Here is a 24,188-nt window from a genome sequence, read left to right as displayed (position 1 = left end):
CCGCTTTGAAAATTCATAAGTATTTCACAAATGGATCTCTAAATTGGTCCCTAAATGATTTATGAATACTCGTAATATTTTAAATAATCAGCCAAGTGCGAGTCGGACTCGCGTACGAAGGGTTCCGTACCGTTATAGAGCAAAAATAGACCAAAAATTGTGTTTTTGTATGGGACTTCAATTTTTATTTAATTTAAATATTATTATTATTTATTAATATTATATCTGAGGCCATTGTGAAAATTTCAAGTACCTACCTTTTACGATTATTGATATGGAGCAAAAAAGACCAAAAAAAATCACGTTTGTTGTATGGCAAATATTAATATTAAATTACGTTTTTAGTATTTGTTGTTATAGCGGCAACACAAATCAAAAATTCAGAAGTCTAGCTATAGCGGTTCTTGAGATACGGCCTGGCGACAGACAGATAGACAGACTGACAGACACACAGACAGATAGACAGACAAACAGACGGACCGACGGACACAACGAAGTCTTAGTAATAGGGTCCCGTTTTACCTATCCAACGAGACCCCACACGGTAGGGTGGACGCGAAAAAAAAATCAGCCCCGCTTGATGTGTAGGGGTGGTTCCATAAAAAAATTATACCATTTTGTCGGCATGAGCTGATTACTTATAATATTTCCAAATTTTCATTAGAACATTATTATAAAATACTAGAAAAACATGTTTTGTCGTGACGGTAAATCAGCTTGCAGCATTTTGCAAAAATACGAGTACAATAATTAATAAGCTCAAACTTGGGCGATTGTTATCCTACTACGGGTACAAAACGCTGCGATCCATACTAATATTATCAATGCGAAAGTGTCTGTCTGTCTGTCTGTCTGTTACGTCTTCACGCCCAAACCGCTGAACCGATTTTACTGAAATTTGGCATAGAGATACTTTGAGTCCCGGGAAAGGAGATAGGATACCACGGAGCCAATACAAAGTAGGATACTTTTTGTTCCGAAAAAATGTACGGTCCCCGCGCAATAAAGGAGTTTTGGCGCAAAGGAGTTGCGGGCAATATGTAGTATTTAATATTTTTGCAAAACACTGTAAGCTTATAGTGTTTAGCCAAAATATTTCATCCACATTTTGGGTTACAGCAAAATGATACATGGAATATTTCGGCTAAAAACTTGTCCTCATTTTTTGGTTCCAATAAATACAAAGCTTACATCAAGTAGATAAAAGACTATATTATTATTACAAAACTACATTAACCCGGGTTGCACTGTTTTCAGTTTTGTCGTAACAGGGCAGATCATTCATATGTGCATTCATGCTGAATTACAGCTTTATTTTTAGGTCCTATAGTCTCTGAGTAAAACCGCGGACAGACAGACGGACATACAGGCAGACGGACGGACTAAAAATGTGTTTGATTTCCTAATAATTATACAAAAGAAAAGCGACTTTACTAACTAAACTAGTAAAGGAAGATCCATAATTATCTATACTATATATTAATATTATAAAGCGGAAGAGTTTGTTTGTTAAATTAACAAACTCTTCCGCTTTATATTACGAGTATAATATAATAATATTAATTAATTGTTATTGTTTGTTTGTTTGAACGCGCTAATCTCAGGAAATACTGGTCCGATTTGAAAAAATATTTCTGTGTTAGATAGCCCATTTATCGAGGAAGGCTATCCTACTAATATTATAAAGGCGAAAGTTTGTTTGGATGTATGGATGTGTGGATGTGTGGATGTATGGATGTTTGTTACTGTTTCACGCAAAAACTACTGAACGGATTTTAATGAAACTTTACAATAATATAGCTTATACATCAGAATAACACATAAGCTACAATTTTAACCGACTTTCAAAATGGGGGAGGTATTATGTTTGTTTTCTTATATTCAACGATTACTCCGCCGTTTGTTAACCGATTTTCAAAATTTTTCTTTTGGTATATAGGGTATCATCCCAATTTGGTATTATATTCACAAAAGTGGTGATCTGATGAAGGATCCATAAGTAATCGAGGGAACTCCTCAAAACGTATAGGGAAACATCAAACATGTGGTGACTTCGGTTTCGTGAGAAGTATTCTAAGCATATGCTACCAATAAGTAAGATTTTGCACCGAGATATACCTGGTATACCGTGGTTCGGAAGGTGCTGAGAGAACTCCTGATTCTTTATAGATACAAGTTTGGGAGTTTCGGCGTTGTTTTAAGAACAGAAAGCATATGCTACTATGCAAATTACAATCATCATCATTATCACTACCATATTATATACCATTTCATAGTCTTTTAGATCGAGACTCGAGTTTGTCAAGCGATAATTAAAAAAAATCTATACCTACCTAATATTATAAACCTGAAGAGTTTGTTCGCTTGAACGCGTCAATCTCAGGAACTACAGGTCCGATTTAAAAACTTATTTCAGTGTTAGATAGATAATTTATCGAGTAAGACTATAGGCTATATTATATTATCACGCTAAGACTAATACAACCGAAGAAACTCAGGAAAATGTGGGAGAAACGGGGGAAATATTTTTTATGGGAAAATGTACGGTTTCTGTAAAATTCCTAATTTACGCGGGCGAAGCCGCGTGGGACATCTAGTAGGCTAGACTTTATCACGCTAAGACAAATAGGAGCAAAGAAATAGAGTAAAATGTGGAAAAAACGGAGGAAATTATTTAAAAATGCTTATTATCTTAAGAAACTACTGGAGCAATTTTTATGTTATTTGGCATACATGAAGAGTAGACCACGTGAAAGGACATAGGTTTCTTTTTTGCGGAAAAATGTACGGTTTCCATGACATTCCTAAATTACGCGGGCGAAGCCGTGCGGAACATCTAGGTATTAAAAATTGCTTAAGAAACTACTGGAACAATTTTTATGTTATTTGGCACACATGAAGAATAGACCACGTGAAAAGACATAGGTTTCTTTTTGCGGAAAAATGTACGGTTTCCGTGATATTACGCGGGCGAAGCCGCGCGGAACATCTAGTTTAAAATAACAAGTGACTCCTTTCTCATTTAAACCAATTTTCATGGCTTCTTTGGTTTACACTTTTATTAATTTAAATCTCCTCACATATCTAACTCCATATAAAAGTAACAAACTAACTCGACAACAAAGACTACTCGTGACTACTGACATTAGTGGCTTAATGTCCCTTCTTCCAGCCCCAGTGCTTGTGGTCCTCGTGGCCGCCCTTGCTGCCATGGTCATGGTGGTGGTGGTGGTGCTCGTGGTGGCCGCCCTCGTCGTGGTGGCCCTTGTGATCATGGTGGTGGCCGCCCTTCTCGTGGTGGCCCTTCTCGCCGTGATGGTGCTCGTGGTGCCCGCCTTCCTTGTGGCCCTTGTGGAAGTGGCCGCCCTTCTTGTGGCCATGCTCCTCGTGATGGCCGCCGTGCTTCTCCTCGTGGCCGGACTCCCCGTGCTTCTCGTGGAAGTGCTTGTCCTTCTTGAATTCGTCCACCTTGTGGACGCCGTGGTGGCCCTTCGTCGAGTGTCCTTTGTGGTAGTGGCCCTTCTCCTCGAACCCGTGGCCCTTCTCGCCCTTCTCACCGTGGTGGTGCTCGTGGTGGTGGCCGTCGTCGTGGTGGTGGTGCTTCTTGTGGTGGCCGTGCTCGCCGTGGTGGCCCTTATGCCCCTCGTGGTGGTGGTGGCCCTTCTTGCCGTGCTCGTGGTGGTGGTGACCCTTGTGCCCCTTGTGGCCCTTCTCGCCGTGCTCGTGGTGGTGGTGCGCGTGGTGCTCGTGGCCGCCGCCCTTCTCGTGGTGGTGCGAGGCGGCGCCCTCGAGGTCCGCCTCCCGCTTCCCGATCTCCCTGCCGTAGGTGAGAGCTACGCAGAGCATCAAACATCCCAGCACTAGGGTTCTCATGTCGTGTCCCGCCCCCGGCCGCGTCGCTTGTGCTGGGACGTGACGGCGACGGGTTTTATAAACACTTTTCTCCTCGCCGCTGTTGGGCAACGTCGCTCGTACTCCGGCAAGGTCGAGCATTTAATTTTTGAGGCGCTGCGCACTGGACTGTGATAATATTATTAATTTTGCCATTAGCGGTCGATTGTCAAATCGTCAACACGTCTCTCCACTTTCCCCCTCGCGTAGCGGCTCCGTCAATATCAGGGACCTTTTTATATTTTGGTGCACCTAGTGCGCACCTAAATATAATATTTCTTCATTTATAGTGTGTATTACGATTAAAAAATAGACCGCAACGTCAGTTCATTAGCACGATGGAGTCGTAACGTTGTGTATAAAACAAAAATATTTAATGGTCGCTACGTGCCGAAAGAAACGTCGAGAGTTTAATGTAAAAGGAGTAAAAACTAGAAAGCGCTGAGGTTGGGAAGTAATGCAGCTCGCTTTACGGCCGCTTAAAAGCGTCATCCTCGCCGGGACTGAAATATTTCAACTGCTCATTAAAAATGCAGGTAATTTTAGTGGAAGCCTGAAATTTAAATTATCCTTCTTGAAATAAAATATCTAAGGCAAGTAATCTAAAACACATTACGGGAGTGTCGGCCACGCGCATCTCATTAGTCATTGCTAATTAGCTTTTTAAATTTCGAAGGTTTAAATATATTAAAATGAAAAAGGAATTTTAAATAATTCATAAAATATCTTCATGGAAGGACTAAATCAGCCTGAGCTTTAAACTCATGGCTGCGACGTGTTATTTTTCTGACACACAGAACCTGAAATATTTGGTGAAGCATGGGACATAATCCGCGAAGAAAAATGTTATCAGTGATATAGTTTTAAAAATCTATGATAACATCATAGACAAACAGGATGTAAAAAAATACTTAAGTGCTCTACTTTACTACTCTACCACAGTATAGCAATATGACTCTACTAAAAGTATAAATTGAAGCTTCCACTTGTCTTATTCAATCAGTATTAATTCTGTGTTGAAAACACCGGGTGTCATAATTCCTTGTGTGTCGTGTTACTAAGAAGTGGAAGCTTTTAATCATTGAAAACTGTTAAAAAGCAATTAAAGATTCTTTTTTGAGGAAACAACACCTAAATAATAATTTTTAATTTTGCTGTGCACACATTGACATTACATACAACTGGGTCGCTAGTGCAACGGCTTTGTCATAAGTTTTGAAGTGTTCCGTGTGAAACACGTCGCTTATGCTGTGCGGCATTTGTAACTGATTTATACGACTAATTCTCAGCGAGCAGATAAGCGAGTCGTTTCACGGCGTGACGCTGGGCGGGGCGTCGAGCGTGACACGTCGTAAGTCCCAGCATGACACGGACGTGACTGCCCTGCGAATGCACGAAGGCGGGAATTCATCAATTTCACGTCTAATATCAAATCTAGATTTTAGATGTTCTGCGCAAGTTCTGCGTCGTAGAGCAGCGAGTATCTATTAGTTATATGCAAATTGTTACTGTAAGCGCGAATTGGTGACGGTTTTTTAGAACTTGTTGGAAATCTTGGTAACATTGTTAAATATCCTAGACGTATTGACCAGTTTGTTTACTTCATTTGAACTTGACCGACAATGTTGGGAGAATGCCGTATGTACCATCGAATATATTGATTCAAAGGCAGTTGATGGACCTATGTTATTTGGTTGTTTTATGTCAATTTAATGTTGGTCGTAATCTGTAGACTGGATTTCACATAGCACGACCGATTTATGTATACAGTACGCCATCGGCCTATGAAGTAACTTTATAGTATCAAGGAAATTGATTCCTAAGCAGTTGACGGACAGCTACGGCATTAATTGGTCCTAGCTTATGTCAATTCAATGTTAACTCTGTGATCCTGATGATGACCTGCCTAGGAATCAACTTCTCTGATACTTCATTACATAGTACGGAATTTTATAAAAACCTGTTCCATGTCATGCAAAGTGAAACTATTGGCTCTACAGTGTTTTAAGAGTGTTTTATTTCGCTCGGAGAATAATTCTGTTTTTGAATTTATGATTTAATAATATTAAAATTAATGGTGTAATGCACAATGGATACAAATGCCATAATTTTTACTACCTAATGGAATATCTTATAATAGACCAGACAGACACATGCTTAAAGTCCTGAATTTATCTGCCAGACCTTAATTACATAATGAGGCTGGCGTCCTTTGTATTATAAGAAAATTAGAAACAAAAGATGTTATTAGAATTATTGAGGGGACATAAATGTTTATGTTATTAACTCGGGATAATATTTATTTTAATTAGACAACACAAAGGGCGGAAATGAAAGCCGTCGCTTTATTTTTATGGGTCGTTATGGGAATAGGAGAACCAATAACGACGGAGCTATAGAGGGATTTAATACAAAATGTAGCAGTTTTTCTAGGGAACCGTTTTATTTTTTGTTAAAAAACATAGTAACAAAATATCAACAACAACTACATAATTAACAGTCGAGTGGTCTCTAGTGGTGAGACTTGTGGCCCCAGTGCTTGTGGTCCTCGTGGCCGCCCTTCTTGCCGTGGTCGTGGTGGTGGTGCCAGTGCTCGTGGTGGCCGCCGTCCCCGTGGTGGCCCTTGTGGTGGTGGTGGTGTCCTCCCTTCTCGTGGTGGCCCTTCTTGCCGTGCTCGTGCTCGTGGTGGCCGCCGTGCTTGTGGCCCTTGTGGAAGTGGCCGCCCTTCTTGTACCCGCCCTCGTGGTGGTGGCCGCCGTGATGGGACTCATGGCCCTTCTCGCCGTGGTGGTCGTGGAAGTGCTTGTCCTTCTTGAATTCGTCGTGTTTCTCGATGCCGTGGTGGCCCTTCGTGTCGTGGCCCTTGTGCCAGTGGCCGTGCTCCTCGTGGCCGTGGCCGTGCTCGCCCTTCTCGCCATGGTGGTGGTGATGGTGGTAGCCGTCGTCGTGGTGGTGGTGCTTCTTGTGGCCGCCGTGCTCGCCGTGGTGGCCCTTGTGGCCCTCGTGGTGGGAGTGGCCGTGCTTGCCGTGGTGGTCCTCGTGGTGGCCCTTGTGGCCCTTGTGGTGGTGGCCACCGTGGTCGTGGTGGTGGTGCCCGTGGTGCTCGTGGCCGCCACCCTTGTCCCAGTGGTGTCCGGAGGCGGCGACCTCGAGGTCGGCGGCGGGGGCGGCGGGGATGTCCCGGGCGACGGCGGCGGCCGCCAGGGCGAGGAGCCCGCACAGCGCTAGCAGACTGCTCCTCATGGTGGAACCTGTGAGAGTGATGCCTGGACCGGTGGCCCGAGATCATTTATACTAGTATAAAAGCGGTTAGGAAATTCGGAGTCTCTACGTAGTGTCAAGGCTGTGATACGAGCGACACTAAAGATTTCTAATTTGTGTCTAGATTTACTGAAGTGATAAGATTTACACCAACAGAGTTATTAGGAGACTAAAATGCCTATTATAAATAGGCAACATTATCAGACTATTCTTCATACCTTATATTATTTCATACCATAATATTATATACTCAACAATGCCATAATAAGTAATCCCTATAGCTGCTAAATCAAACTCAAGTAACATATTCTAACAATATCGTTATATATTGTAAGTATAATTATTATTATAAAATATATTGTTAACACTTTGTTAAACAGTTGTATAACATGACCCTAAAATAAAATTTTCACATAGATCTCTATTCAGTAGTGAATGGTTGCTATTCAAGATTACTGTTATAATGTAGTGCACACTCGATTTCCTATTCACGAGCTTGAATGGATCTACTGGCCGTAAAAACACTGTTCACAAATTTTATTGTGATAGTGAACGTTTGAGCATCGTTTTAACGATATTAACAATGGCATTTTAATGGTGCGCTTACTCATGACAATCTGAGGAAAAACGCTTTTTAAAGTTGTAAATAATGTGTGGTCTCGAATCGTGATCATGACACGACCTCATACTTAATGCCAAAATTTATATGATTTTTTGTGCCCATCGTGGTTTGAACTTATAAGTTTCTTACTCCTGCCTTTTGCCACAGATTAACCCATCAATCTCCAAGCGGCACCCGGCTGTCGCATAACAATTGGAAATCTGTTGTGTCTGCCATTCCCACGATCGAGGTATTCAGATTAAAGATATAATATAAGATAGTAAATACACTCAAAGATTTTATTTTAAGCAAAACAAAGTCACGTCATATGCTTGCCATAATTCCATCAAAAGGTATCGATTCTATAGTACATAATACAGACTTTAATAGCTCCCAACTTTATAAAAGACGACGGCAAAGCGAGACAAAAAACGCCAACATAGAAATTGAAAAAGCCGACGATAAAATTTATGAAACATCCCTTTACCAGTGTTTTGAAGCCCCCAGGGCGCGCAAAGCCTTAATCAGGAGGGTAAATCCTGGGGAAGAATAAAAAGTGAATATTCCCGTACCACAGACAAAGTAAGGGGTGAAATCGTTTATACATTAAAACTATTGTGAACGTGGTGTTATTGCACTGTTTCTTTATTTTGATTCGAATGATTTAACGTGATAAAATATAGCCTATAGCCTTATTCGATAAATGCGTTATCTAGCTACTGTTCCTGAGATTAGCGCGTTCAAACAAAGAAACTCCCCCGCTTTATAATATTAATAAGTACTAGCTGTTTGACCGAGCTTTGCTCGGTATTCGATAAAACACGAATAAAATGACATTTTCTAAAAATGATTCCTAGCTAGATCGATTTATCGCCCCCGAAACCCCCAATATACTAAATTTCATGAAAATCGTTGGAGCCGATTCCGAGATTCGAATTATATATATACAAGAATTGTTCATTTAAAGATATAAGATAAGTATAGATAATTATATTATCTATTAAGTATTACCGCACAGCCTAAACACACAATTTATTGAACCACGGAGCCAAATCGGGTAGTTTTAAATAACTTCAGCAACTTTGACATCTGTCACCTTAGCCCACATTTTATTCGTCTCCACTCTCGAAACCAAGTTTGTGTGGTCGCGATGATGAGTCCGAACTCATCCCGGAGCCCTGGGACTCCCTTTTGTACCGAAAAATCGTTTAGGTACGCTGGGATATATTATTATATCGTATCGTTAACGGACTTTTGTGAGCGTTTTTCGCTTGGCAGTCGTGGTAGATGTTATATACCTGGACTAGCAGCTGCATCACTTTTGTGCACATTTGGAAGTATACTATTAAGAAGTACTTCATACAAAATACTATTTTAGTTTACGTAGGTATGATCAGAAAAGTCCCATGTAACTGTAACTTTTGGTCATGAAATATTATTCTAGAAATAATTCGTCAATGCCATAATTTTTGCTTTACTAAATAAAATAATTAATATATTGACTATCAACTTTTAATATTATATCACAAAGTAACTAACAATAACAAATTACATTGGTCTACAGCGTCGATCTCATCAGTGCTTCCAGCCCCAGTGCTTGTGGTCCTCGTGGCCGCCCTTGCTGCCGTGGCCCTCGTGGTGGTGGTGGTGCTCGTGGTGGCCGCCCTCGTCGTGGTGGCCTTTATGGTTGTGGTGGTGCCCGCCCTTCTCGTGGTGGCCCTTCTCGCCGTGCTCGTGCTCGTGGTGCCCGCCCTCCTTGTGGCCCTTGTGGAACTCCCCGCCCTTCTTGTACCCGCCCTCGTGGTGGTGGCCGCCGTAGCCCTCCTCGAAGCCGGACTCCCCGTGCTTGTCGTGGAAGTGCTTGTCCTTCTTGAATTCGTCCACCTTGTGGACGCCGTGGTGTCCCTTCGTCGAGTGGCCCTTGTGGAAGTGGCCCTTCTCCTCGAACCCGTGGCCGTGTTCACCCTTCTCGCCGTGGTGGTGCTCGTCGTAGTACCCGTCGTCGTGGTGGTGGTGCTTCTTATGGCCGCCGTGCTCGTCGTAGTGGCCCTTGTGGCCCTCGTGGTGGGAGTGGCCGTGCTTGCCGTGGTGGTCCTCGTGGTGCCCCTTGTAGCCCTTCTCGTTGTGGCCGCCGCCCTCGTGGTGGTGGTCGCCGTGGTGCTCGCCACCGCCGCCCTTCTCCCAGTGGTGGGAGGCGGCGGGCTCGAGGTCGGCGCTCCTGGGCCGGCGCACGTGGCGGGCGCAGGCGGCAGCGAGCAGGGCACACAGCAGCACGCAGGTCCTCATCGTCCTCGGGATGTGGTCACTGGTCACCGAATGATACTCACGTCTGGTGCAATACCGCTTATATAGTGTTGGCAATAGTGCGTTCGATGTCAGGGTAACAGCCGCCCGCCGCCGGCCGCCGCGCCGTCAGCGCGGTGACCCGAATTACTTCTATTGTTTGCTGAATATCATTTTTGATAAATTTTTTGCCTGTATCTTACTGCCGCACTCAGAGTGGAACATTCATTGCTTAAAACATGTAATTAATTCAAAATTTTGACATAAGCTAAGCGCTTCAATCCAATGTATTATTTTACTAGCTGTTGCCCGCGACTTCGTCCGCGTGGACTTCAGTTTATAGCGCGCGATGTCAACAAAATTGGTGTCAAGAGCTTTTATAAAAAAATCCTGGTAGGTACCACTTAAATCAAAACAGTGTGCACATAATATTTCAATTTTTTAAATTAAACTTTATATTTTATGCCAAATTTTTAAGCTTATTTAGCCCCGCAATTACACAACTTTACCCATAAACTATTTATCATTGATAGGATTAAGGTTATGTAAGTACTGATATTATATTAAATAACGGTAAAAAAGGAAATAACAATAAAGAAAGCTAAAATCAACTTTAAGATAATACCACCTCTTATAGAAAGGCTTTTGGGCAAGCGTTAGCGCGATGTAAGAGACGCACGGCGCCATCTATTATGCATTTTTGGAACTAACAAATTTACTTATTTTCACCCCCTTACAACGTTTTTTTCCAGTAAAAAAGTAGCCTATGTCCTTTCTCAGGCTTTAGACTATCTGTATACAAAATTCATTACATTCGGTTCGGTAGTTTTGGCGTGAAAGCGAGACAGACAGACAGACAGAGATACTTTCGCATTTATAATATTAGTATAGACTAGTATAGATGTAACAGATGATTTCAGCACCCTTTTAGGGACCCCCACAAAATGTTATTTAATATGTGCTGAAAATTATCAAAAGCTAGCAGAGTTTATTATATTATTATTTTTTAACAAAAAAAATAACCTGACTTCAAAGACAAAAATGAAGTTCTGCACTTAATTTTCATTCTTTTGAAGTCGGTACGAGCTCAGAACTGAGATCATTGACATAGTACTTAGCCGGTAGGTACATACTTCAGAAGAATGATAATTGGGTGCAGAAGTAGTTGAGGTTTTATCGAATTTTCCCAAAAAGGCACTACATGAAGAATAAGAATTATTTCATACTTTTTAGATCATTTCAAGAACATCGATATAGGGGTATGAAAAATAGATGTTGGCTGATTCTCAGACCTACTCAATATGCTCACAAAATTTCATGAGAATCGGTCAAGCCGTTTCGGAGGAGTACGGGAACGAACATTGTGACACGAGAATTTTTGACCCCCGACAAAAAAGAGGGGTGTTATAAGTTTGACGTGTCTGTCTGTCTGTTTGTCTGTGTGTGTATCTGTCCGTGGCATCGTAGCGTCCAAACGGGTGGACCGATTTTGATCTAGTTTTTTTTGTTTAAAAGCTGGCATGATCGAGAGTGTTCTTAGCTATAATTCATCATCATCATCCTGCTCAGTGCTGGACAACCAGGGTTTATCTGGTTCATGAAAGGCCGTTAGCAACTTGTAGTCGTTTGATGGGTTTTATATTTCATTCTAGTTGTGAACGTATACACATAATAATGGAAAGTTGACCTGGTGTTGCAGCATAACCTGGTAATCAATAGGATATCCAACTCCTCGCCAACTTACAGCAGAGGTTTCGTGTTTGGGCTCATTTTGATTGCGACAAACAGTAAGAAGTAGATAAACACTAAATATTTACATGCTGCTACTGCAGCATCACCTGGATTCTATAGGAACCGAACTTCGTATGAACCCAAAGTGGAGGTTGCATGTTTGGGCCCATATTAACGGCCTCATCGAAAAGGACATTGATAGATGGTAATCATGAGAATATGATTCTGTTGATAGGAATTATTCTGCACTATAACCAACACAACTTTAAAAAGTATGAAATAAAATTAAATTAAGAAGTAAAAACCCCCGCCAAAACAACTTTAAAAAGTAATGAAATAATATTTACTGCCTTTTAGTTCAAATAATTCCTAACTTGTGTAAAGTAATATTTTAGTCCATAATTGTTGTCAAGGTGTGTCGGGGGACCGCTAATGTAGATGTTTGATTTCACATAACAAGTTTAAGGATCAATTCACAGCGAACTGAATAGAGATAATCAGCGACTTGGCGGTTGTAGGTTGTAGTTTACTTGGCGGTCCCCCGACACACCGTGACAACAATTATGGACTAAAATATTACTTTACACAAGTTAGGAATTATTTGAACTTGAATTTCATTATTTTTTAAAGTTTTTTGGCGGGGGTTTTTTTTAATTTCTTAATTTAATATGTTTAAGATAAGAGATTACGAAAGTCTTAGATTAAGAATCCTTCGTCAAATGTAGTGACATTATCGCCATTCGCCTCTGTTCGGATTAACTAAAGAGAAATAAGTTATAAGTGTATATTATTAAAAGACGGACATAATAGATAATGTATAATGTAAGTCGTATTAGTGGCTACATTCATATTACTAGTGATAATATTAGGATGTATATACTTTAATACGGATTATTACGAATAGGATATAAAATATACAGGGTGTAACAAAAATAAGTGATAATACTTTAGGGTGTGTACGTGTTCCTTGTACAGAGTTCACTGTGAAAGTAGCAGTGCTGAAAGACGAATTTTTTTTTTCACTTTTGTATGGGCAAGGGCCTGAGCGTCACGAGTTTCCCCATACAAAAGTGAAAAAATTTTTTGGTCTTTCAGCGCTGCTACTTTCACAGTGAACTCTCTACAAGGAACACGTACACACCCTAAAGTATTATCACTTATTTTTGTTACACCCTGTATAGGAAACAGTTTCCGCATTTGTAATATTATGTACTGTAATATATTATATTTGTAAAATTATGTATGCACTGTGTCGGGGCGCAGCGGATTTCCGCTTCCATACAAATTGTATGGAGGCGGATTTTTGCGATGAGCCCCGATGAGCTGGGTCCTGGAATAGTTCTTTCCTAGCATAGAAACTATTTCAGTGACTTTTTTTGTTAGGGTTCCGTACCAGAAGGGTAAAAACCAGCAAAGTGTGTGTCGGGCCACGAGCAAAATAGGGTTCCATAGTTTTTTTTTATTAAATAAAGGGGGCAAACGAGCAAACGGGTCACCTGATGGAAAGCAACTTCCGTCGCCCATGGACACTCGCAGCATCAGAAGAGCTGGAGATGCGTTGCCGGCCTTTTAAGAGGGAATAGGACAATAGGGGAGGGTAGGGAAGGGAAGGGAATAGGGGAGGGTAGGGAAGGGAATAGGGTAGGGGATCGGGCCTCCGGTAAACTCACTCACTCAACGAAACACAGCGCAAGCGCTGTTTCACGCCGGTTTTCTGTGAGAACGTGGTATTTCTCCGGTCGAGCCGGCCCATTCGTGCCGAAGCATGGCTCTCCCACGCATAAAGTTACCGTTAATTTTTGATAATTTTTGTACGGTCAATGAATGTACATTTATTTATAACGTGTTTTACACTACTAACAACATCATCTCAGTTAAGTTCAAAGGAATTTGAACTAAAAATTTCTTTGTACTTCTCCGAATTTTTTTTTTTAGTTGATCGACTATAAGTACTCAATAACTTATGAAGTCTTCTTAGCCGTGATAATTTTTCTTTTAAATTCAGCATATTTCCTACTCCCGTGAAATTTTCCACATTTCCAGAAGCAATCGTTCAGCTGGTAGAAGGGGGGGCGCTGGACTCTAACGATTTTTTCCGCTTTGAAACTTCTTATTTTAGAAATGGATCCCTAAATCGAAAAATGATCTATGAATACTCGTGATATTTTTAAGAAACCTATCCATCGACAATCAACACGCCAAAAAAATATATTATTTAAAGATTTTCTACAGATACCATAGTCTCTGAGTACTCGGACAGACAGACGGACGGACAGACCGAAACTATAAGAGTTCCTTGTTGACTACGGAACCCTAAAAACTGAAGCCTATTACTAAGACTTCATTGTCATTTGTCTGTCCGTCTGTATGTCTCTAGGCTGTATCACAGGAAGCGCTATAGCTAGACTTCTGAAATGTCTACAGATTGTGTTACATAAGCACATAGTGGGCCTACGTTATTTGGTAGGATTATGTGAAGTCATTAATGTTGCCCGTGATCTTTCGGGTATGCTTGATATAACCCTACCAAACTACGTGCGATAGTCTTATTCGCAGTTGTGGTTATATTATAAAATAACATTTGCGTGATCAGATCTCCGATCAGATCTCCGTCGCGTATCATCGAAGCGTATCAAAATGATACACGTATCATGATACGCCTCGATCGCTATTAGCCGCGTATCTGTAGGCCTACTATGAAATTGTTTTGAGACTCAAACAATCGGACGACAATGCCGCGTCCTGCTCTAACAACGTCGTTTCATGTTTGTTAGAGTGGGACGCGGCATTCTCGTACGATTGTTTGAGTCTCAAAACGGTTTCGTGGTGTGGCCTCTGATACGTGTCGTATCAAATACCCGCATGATCGACAGATTGATCTAATAGGCGTCCATACTATGATACGCGTACTTGATACGGCGCGATGATCGCGACGGAGATCTGATCGCGCAAATGATACAAATGTGGACGCACCTTAAGTGTATGTCTACATAATATAAATAAACTTATTTCCTATAAATCCGTAAATTGGACACTTTAACGAAAAGATGTATGAAATTTCACGAAACATTTAAAGCAAAATATCGAGTACGAAAAATATGTAGCACAATTTTCAACACTCATGAACCTGTATAAGCCTTTGAGGAGGTATAAAGTGGCTGTAAGTGCATGTTCTGTTCACCGCTTTTATTTCCAACTTCGAACGTCAACAGCTATACAACTGTTAAGGTTTTGGGCCGGGGGGAACTCGGAAGGGTGATTTGATACCTCATTGTTTTAGGTAAGCCTTGCCAATTAAAATTGGATTCGAACGAAAATAGTTGATCACCATTAAAGTTAAACATGTTTGTAAATACAACTTTTTGATAAGTGAAAAGAAAAGCTTCGGGGACTGAAGCTAATGGTTAAACTGAGAAACACAGGTTCGAATGTAATACTCGTAGCATTTTTTATCATCATAATCTATACTAATATTATAAATGCGAAAGTATCTCTGTCTGTCTGTCTGTCTCGCTTTCACGCCAAAACTACTGAACCAATTGTAATGAAATTTTGTACACAGATAGTCTAAAGCCTGAGAAAGGACATAGGCTACTTCTTACTGGAAAAAGGGGTTATAAGGGGGTGTTTATGCGTAAATTTGTTCAAATTAAGTTAGTTCCAAAAACTAGAACAGATGGCGCCAAGAGTCGCCTAGATCGCGCTATCGCTTGCTCTTATGTATTTCTATAAGAGGTGGTACCATGTTGAGTTAAATTTCGATTCTTTCGATTGTTATTGTATGTTATTAAATAACTCACGTACCAACATAGATATCAGAAACAACAGTCTACCAATAATAAATACTAAATAGTTTATGGGTATTGGGCAAAGCTAAAGTTGTGTAATGCATTATGCAGCTAAGTTGTGTAACGGTAAATAAGCTTGGTATAAAAAAGTTTAATTAAAAAAAAAACATATTATGTGCACACTACACGGCTGTTTTGGGTATTTTGATTTAAGGGGTACCAGGGTTTCGAAAAGCTTTTGACACCAATTTTATTGACACCGCGCGCTATAAACTGAAGTCCACGCGGACGAAGTCGCGGGCAACAGCTAGTATGGAATTATAATTCGCATACGCCTATCCGCACGCACACAAACACCGTGCCGAAGTCTGCCGAACTGAACCGACGTTAGATGCACAGCAACACCGCACGCACCGCATCGGCATAGCGGTGCGGCAACGTCAGAGTACTAACCTAACGTAACACCCGCCGCGTTAGGTTTTTTTCGTTACGGAGTTTATTGATTCGATCGCCACGCTCAAAGCCCGCCATAAAAGCCATGTAATAGCTTATAAATATATTGTGTGCGTCTAAAAAATATAAAACAATCGTCATAATAATTCATAAGTTTTTCTTATTATGTGGATTCGAACCCGCAACATTTCACAGGCAGCTTCTAATGACTCGGAAGGGGTATCCCGTATCTGGCGACAACTGAGCGCGGCGACTGGCGTCCGCGACGACGTGATACGCTTGACGGTCCACTTAATTGGAACCTTTAATAATAAAATATTTTTAGGGTGCTGTTTTAATAACAGCTTTTCGTACTAATAATAAAACCGGCCAAGTGCGTGTAGGGCCACGCGCAATATAGGGTTCCGTAGTACCGCTAGTTTTTGAAAATTTTTGTATGGTCAATGAATGTACATTTATAACGTGTTTTACACGTTACTAACAATATCAACTCAGTTACTTTCAAAGGAATTTAAACGAAAAGTTCCTTTATACTTCACTGAATACATGTTTTTAGTTGATCGACTGTTACTCAATAAGTAATTATGAAGTCTGCTTAGCCGTGATAGTTTTCTTTTTAAATTCAGCATAATATTACCTACTCCCGTGAATTATTTCACATTTCCAGAAACACCCGTTTAGCTGGGAGAAGGGGGGGACACTGGACTCTAACGATTTTTTCCACTTTAAAATTTAATATTTCACAAATGAATTTAATCGGAAAATTATCTATGAATACTTGTAATATTTTTGAAAAACCTTTCCAACGACATGATGGGGTGGATGCGAAGAAAAAAATTCATCTCCGCTTGTTGTATAGGGGACCTCCCCTATACAACAAGCGGAGATGAATCCCCATAAAAAATACTATATTTTTCAAAGGTTTTATGTACCATTTTGTCTGCATCATTAATATGTATATTCATGTCAAATTGCAGCTTTGTAGGTCATATAGTCTCTAAGCAAAACCGCGGACAGACAGACGGACTGACAGACCGAAACAAGGAACCCTTATAGGGTACCTTGTTGACTAAGAAACCCTAAAAATATGCTATGTTGTAGGCTATGTTTGTATGTGTACCTGTATGTCAGTTACGGGTATAGAGATTATTTAATTAAGGACTTACTATTTCTAATATAGTTATTAATAAAAAATAAAAATACTTAATTACATTGTACTTCCTTGTGCGATAAACAAATTTCGAGGCAATGAATATGCTGGCAATATTATATTATTAAACTAAATCAGTAAAGTTACAAAATATTTTGCATCTAGTTTTAATTTTTATTATCTTAGATTTTACTTTACTTTAAAAGCAAAGTGGTATTAAGATTAAAAAGAAATATTACCCTAAAGATAAGAAGTCTAGACGCATAAAAACGATTTTTCTTTGAAGTGTACAAAATATCGTGCAGCTTTTTGCACAAAAGCTGTAAATTGTTACAGAGCGTAAACTTGAAAACAATTTCGAGATCGATGTTTCATATAGCGCCAAGTGCCAACGGCGGCCCTTTGCGTTCCCTGTGACGTCATCATTTTTTTTCAGAGCGCAATTAAAAAGGATATAGCGTGTTTAATGTATGAAGCGTTGTTATTTATTTGGGTTAGAAACATACTGCACTTTAATGACCAGTACAATTAATGTTTCGCGTTTGTACTAGCAGCTGATGTCAATAGGCTACTTGAGCTATTTTTTTTCTTCATGCTAATCGCTTCTCAATCATTTATTTTCACCAAAAAAACTAATAATTTGATATTTTAAATAGTAGAAACCCATAAAAATCTTGATTGAAAAATATGCCTTTTAAATGGCCCTGAAAACACTGTCCGCTATGAGTATAGTGTGACGTTTTGTATTTTAAACTCTCTTTATTGAAATTTTTTTAATGTGCTAAATGTACGAGTCTAAAAGTGCCCAAAAATTAAAAAATAATTAAATAAGAAGTTAGAAATCATTATTGTAATGTTGAAAACTTTTGGAGAAAAGTTTTGGCTTTTTCATTTCCCGTCTACAATAAATGGAGATAATATATAAAAGTGATAATTTATTTCAATTATTCAACAAAATATATTTTACAAATCTTTCTAGGCTTATTCTTATTATTTATGTATAAATAAACTTACATAAAACGAACGCGATAAAAAAAGTTACTAAATTACGAGTATGATGACGTCACATCCAAATCGGAAGAAACGCAAAAGCGTTTTCGTCAGTACAAATCATATTTTCATAAAATCAAATTTTTAAATCGAGTTTATTTATCAATCATAAGCTTTTATTTGATGATAAGGGTGAAATGCGGTTTCCTAGGCCAAGTACTACTAGAAATATGCATTTTTTCAATGAAATTGAATGTAAGTCAAGTAGCCTATTCTATCCTAAATGTGGATAAATGTTAAAAAATGCGTAGGCTCTCCGCTGCATAGTGGAATGAAAACTGCGCGGGTTTGATAATACGGCTCTTAAACTTTTTGGTGGTGGAACTCTTTGGTGACATTTTTGACGGACCCCCAAAAAGAACAAATTGTCTCCATGCTTAAGTTTGATGACATTTCTAAAAACAAGCGGAGCTCATACCATAAAGTAAATATATTTCGCTAGGTATATTAACTTTATGGCTCCTACAGCCTTCAGGCTACAAGTCCTTTGCAGAGCTCCAGGTGGCAGAGCACACTTTAAGAGTGACTGCCATAGAAGATGAGAAAACAAACAGAATGCTCTACAATACAATAAATTGATAGTTGTTTCGGATTTTATCAAGTTAGCGGTTTTCTCCGCAGTCAAGGGCGGCGGCGGGTGTCACGGCCGCGGTGTGAAATCTCTCGTTATTCGCCGCAAAACAAACAGTTCGATACATTTCTTGCGTCACAGTTCCGGTACATTGCACACGCGCGGTCTCTACTGTATATAACTCTTAGCTTTATTACGGCTTTATAGTACTCCTTTACTTATAAAAATCAGCATTTTTATTTTTACGTGGTAGAGCCATGCTACGGCACGAATGGGCCGGCTCGACCGGAGAAATACCACGGGCTCACAGAAAGCCGAGTGAGTGAGTTTACCGGAGGCCCAATTCCCTACTCTTCCCTTCCCTATTCCCTTCCTTACCTCCCCTACCCTGTAATCCTATTCCCTCTTAAAAGGCCGACAATGCACCTGCAGCTCTTCTGATATTGCGTGTGTCCATGGGCCACGGAAGTTGCTTTCCTTCAGGTGACCCGTTTGCTCGTTTGCCCCCTTATTTCATAAAAAAATGTTTTGCCTATCAAGCCACTTTTCAAACGTAGACGAGACATTTTACAGGGTGTTAAAAATACTCTTTCACCGATGCTTCTAACACAGGTGAGCTCTATAGAGCCTTTAGTATTAATATCACTTTGTTTTGTTATACCCTGTATAATTTAGATAACTTATGTATCCACATTTCGGGTTTTAACACAAACTGAGGCCACAAATCTATTTAAATGAAAATTAATTAAAAATTTTGTTAGTCTTGTTTAAACTCGAGAACGGCTGACCTGATTCCTTGCTACTATCTGGAAATCCAGGGAAGGCTTATATTATAGTGACAAAATAAATTCACGGGTCATCTAGTTGCTAAATATTTACTATATTATGCTAAAAATAAGTCAACCAAGTAATAATAGTCAACCAAGTTTTGTTGATTACAGAACCCTAAAACGGAACCCTAACCAGCTGATTTTTAAGCGAATTCCAAAAAAGGAGGTTATCAATTCGACGCGTATGTATGTAATATTTCCAGAACTTTCCGACATATTAGTATGTATATTTCTCGAGTAGTTGAGGGGTTTTATAAACTTCCTACGAGGTTTTGTACTTAATATTATTTCGCATCTAATCATTCGATGATCAATGTTGAAGTTCAGACTTTTTATTATGTCAAAACTTTTTATGCTTCGTGGTTGATTTGTAAGTATGTAGTCGATCTCGTTAAGGTGTAGGCCATTTGGGGAACGCCATGTCCATTTTTTGTGGGGTTTGCAGGGGAATATGCTGTTGATGAAGGAAAAATTATTTTCTAAGGCGAACTCTACTAGTTTCTGGCCGTGTGGACTTCTTTTCCCGTGTGCGTGTGGTCCTACGTTCTTTTCCTCATTCTTTTGAGCTTTGCCTATTTTGGCGTTTAAATCTCCTAGTAAGATGATATTTTTAGTGTGGATGGAGTCAAGAGCAGCCTGTACTGTATTGTAAAATATTTCTATTTCCTCTTTAGTGCATATTTCTGTAGGGGCATATTATTGCACAAAGGACCATATAGAGTTGTCAGGGGCCTGCATTTCTAGTAGCGCTACACGGTCTGAAAAGCTTTTTGTAGTAATTATGTTATTCTTGAGATATTTCTTAATTAAAAATCCTACTCCGTTTTTTCCTTTTGTGCCGTATGTATGGAAAAAGGTAAAGTCTGGGTATTCCTCTATCTTTTCTTCTCCTCTTGTTAGCAAGGATTTCTCTTTTCCGCCATGCCAGAGTAAGATTTACTAAGGTTGGTCTTGTTTTGCCTTCAGCTTTTTTGCCCAAACGTCTGATGTCACTTATTTTCGTAATAGATCTGTATAAGTAGAATATCATTGCAAATTCAGTTTTCCCTTTCGTTCCGGTTTCATTAGGCCAGAGATATTTTGAGCGATAAAAGTTTCGCCTCGGGGGGTTGAAGTTTTCATTTTTCGCCAAGTTACAACATTGCTTTAATTAATCGCAGCATACGTAGCGTTCCCCACTTGGGTAATCCCCGCTCCCCGAACACCGCTCCCCACTCCCCGCTTCCCGCTCCCCGCGACTGGGGATGCGAGTTGTCTAAACACCACACTGGGACTCGTATTACAAAATTAAAATTTCATCCACTTCAGATGAGAAAATTGTAGTTGTGTACGCTGCACAGTGACAAAGAACTTACTACTAACTATGTAGTTAATCTAACATGAACATAATGATACAGATTACTTTTTAACCGATTCCCAAGATAAGATGGTGGTTTTATTTTATAGCTGCTCGCTGAAACCACCACCTATAGCTTAAATATAAAATATGCTCAGCGAAATATTTTATCTCATCAAAGCTTTTTATTTAACGACAGCGTATGATTTAATAGCTTACATTTTCCGTAAAAACACTTTCTGCCATAAAACCTTAAACATAAAAATTGTGCTAGATTATAATAATATATAAAATATGAAAAATATAATAATCATAAGTGTACAGGGGTAAGTTCAGTTATTGATCATAAATAAGTCAATTAGTAGTTCACAATATCAGCACAAAATACCAATTCAGTCGCAATGGAAATAGGTAGGTATTTTTATTGAACTTAATGTTTTTTTCACTCGTTATAACGTACGAAGCTGAAATTCCGGTGAAGTGAAACGTGAACCGTAAATAAAAATTATAGGAAATATTGAACCGAGCGACGCCGTGGTGCAGCAACGTAGCCGTGTTTGCCGCCGGCACACACTATAGCCACTTGTAAATTTTGATATTTTTTCCAGTACTTATTTTGATAGTGGGATACAAAAATATTACTTTAATAGTGGCTTGTCTAAATATCATAGGTATGTTTAAGATAAAAATTAATCGAAATAGAGACATAGTTTTAAGAAATAAGACGATCTTCTACGATAACAGAAATCGTAGAGTTTATTTTGGCGTATAGCCGTATATATACAGCTATAATTTATATACGTTATATTTTAATCGTATTACATCAAGTCAATGTTCAAGTCATCATTTTCCTTGACATAACCTAACCAAAATACGGAGGTACGCAATCCGCTTTTCAATTTCTCTGACAGCACCAAAGTAAAAATAAACTAGAACGGGAGAGAGCAAAAATAGAATTTGTATGGCATCGAATTGAACTAATCGCCTGTGACAGTAATGAGTTTTTAGTGTTGATCAGCTGGCAGCTGCTGCCTACAGGAGCTCTGTGGAACTAATATCGCTATTTTTAACCCAAACTCTTTTTATTCCAAGCTAATTCTATCCTATTCAGAAAATATTGACACAATTTTATTGCCATAGTTATCGACGCCTTATTAAAGGAGGAAGGTTTTATTTATATGGAGTTATTACTTTGTAAGCTTAAGCTTTTATTGTTAGTTCTTTGACTAATATATAAATAATAATTGATTAATTCGTTGGTTGTAAAATGTATTGCAATTTGCATAGTCTTAGAAAATACTAGACCGGTCTTAATAAAATCTGGGAGCACGGTAGTGACCCCGCCAAGACGAGCTAAGCGAAGCCCACTGCGCAACTCGCAAGGGCACCATGCACATGGTATGTACTTAACATAATATTAGATAGATAGATAGATAGATTCTTTATTGCTCACATTAACTAAATAATACAATAATGTTACTAAAACTAAACATAACAAAAAACATAAATGTGGGCAAGGGCGGCCTTATCGCTATGAGCGATCTCTTCCAGGCAACCCTACGAGAGAGGAAAATTTAAACTAAAAGTAGTAGGTATGCGGGGTAAAGAATACGTCAGCTCTAGAATAAGAATATTACTACAAAAACAACAAAAAAATGAATAAACCCAACCTTACCTAACCCATCTGCGATACCACCGTTTCTTGTGCTAGGTACAAATTTAAAAATAGTATAAAATACTTCTTGTGACATAAATAATAATTAATCGGTCAAGTGTGAGTTGGACTCGCGCACAAAGAGTTCCGTACCATTATGGAGCAAAATTAGGTCAAGTAATGTGTTTCTTGTATGGGAGTCCCCCTAATTTTTTTTATTTTATTTTAATATTATTAAAAATATTAAAGTACACATATAACTGAGGACTTTGAGTAAAAATCAAGTACCTGTTATCATTATTGATATAGAGCAAAAAAGGCCAAAAAATCGCGTTTGTTGTATGAGAGTCCCCTTTAAATATTTATTTTATTTTATTTTTAGTATTTGTTGTTATAGCGGCAACCGATATACTTACATAATCTGTGAAAATTTCAACTCTTTAGCTATTACCGTTCTTGAGTTGATAGAGTCCTGGAGACCGACAGACAGACAGACGGACAGACAACGAAGTCTTAGTAATAGGGTCTCTTTTTACCCTTTGGGTACGGAACCCTAAAAATACGTGTTAGCCTTGAGAGACCACAGACTCACATAAAACCGGCGTGAAACAGCTGTGCTTGCGCTGTGTTTCATCTAGTGAGTGAGTTTGGCGGGGGCCCAACTGCACTATACCTTATTTCCTATCCCCATTCTGTTCTGCGTATTCCCTTAGTGTATTCCTTCATAAAAAGGCCGGGAACGCACTTGCGAGTTGCGAGTTCTGATGTTATAGTGTCCATTGGCGACGGCATGCAGTTGCTTTCCGTCAGGTGACCCGTCTGCTTGTTTGCCCCCTAATTTCATAAATAATCGGCCAAGCGTTCGGGCTATGTCAAGTCAACGTTTGTCGTCATCGTTATGGCGGAGCAAAACCCGAGCAAGTTACGTAGGTGCGATATTTCCGATCCACGTCCTAACTTGGTTTGATTTTGAGTCCGACTAAATTACGTAGCTCCACAATCTAACTTTCGAAAAAAAATCTTTGGTGGTGCATAAATTAAAGAATCAGAGAAGTTATTTCATAGGCAGATGGCGGGCCTACGTAAATTGGTCGCGGTATGTCAAACCCAGCCTGCAGGCACAATAGACATAACTACCAGTAGTTCGACTGCAAAGAAACGGACAGGTTTCAATATCTGTCAAATTCGTCGGGTTTCAAATTTGGATTCTGACAATTTTAATCACATGTGCCAAAACACAAACAACAATACGACCAAAGAGGAACACGTCCATCGAATATGTCATATTTTTAAATTCGTAGGTAACAAGTTAACAACCCTTGCGACGATTTTCGTCATAATGCGTCAAATTTAAAAATTTTAACATCAGTTCTAAGTCGGCATACTCTATCTGTCTACTCTGCTGCAGGCCACAACTATCATTGAATTGACATAATCCGACCAAAAGTCGTGTCACCAAAAGTCACACTAGTGGGCAAAGGCAAGTTAGGCAAGTGTACAATGTACATCCATGGATCTAGACAAGTAATATAAACAAATAGCGCACACTGAACGCAAGATATTCCCCCGGTAAATTAGAGTGTGGAGTT

The 24,188-nt window shown here is 39.5% G+C and overlaps 3 protein-coding genes across 3 annotated transcripts; all 3 read right to left on the bottom strand.

Annotated features, from left to right (window-relative positions):
* Positions 1 to 3,153: 3,153 nt before the first annotated feature.
* LOC121739839 (histidine-rich glycoprotein-like) lies at positions 3,154 to 3,873 on the bottom strand. The gene has a single exon (XM_042132426.1). The coding sequence runs from the start codon at positions 3,871 to 3,873 to the stop codon at positions 3,154 to 3,156; it is 720 nt and encodes a 239-aa protein (XP_041988360.1).
* A 2,529-nt stretch (positions 3,874 to 6,402) lies between these two features.
* LOC121739896 (histidine-rich glycoprotein-like) lies at positions 6,403 to 7,134 on the bottom strand. The gene has a single exon (XM_042132495.1). It carries the CDS (start codon positions 7,132 to 7,134, stop codon positions 6,403 to 6,405), a length of 732 nt encoding a protein of 243 aa, XP_041988429.1.
* Positions 7,135 to 9,328: 2,194 nt separating this feature from the next.
* LOC121739690 (histidine-rich glycoprotein-like) lies at positions 9,329 to 10,039 on the bottom strand. The gene has a single exon (XM_042132225.1). The coding sequence runs from the start codon at positions 10,037 to 10,039 to the stop codon at positions 9,329 to 9,331; it is 711 nt and encodes a 236-aa protein (XP_041988159.1).
* Positions 10,040 to 24,188: the final 14,149 nt, after the last annotated feature.

The sequence above is a fragment of the Aricia agestis genome, chromosome 2 (genome assembly GCF_905147365.1).
Source record: "Aricia agestis chromosome 2, ilAriAges1.1, whole genome shotgun sequence".
NCBI classification, from domain to species: domain Eukaryota; kingdom Metazoa; phylum Arthropoda; class Insecta; order Lepidoptera; family Lycaenidae; genus Aricia; species Aricia agestis.
This window is presented reverse-complemented; position numbering and strand designations above follow the sequence as displayed.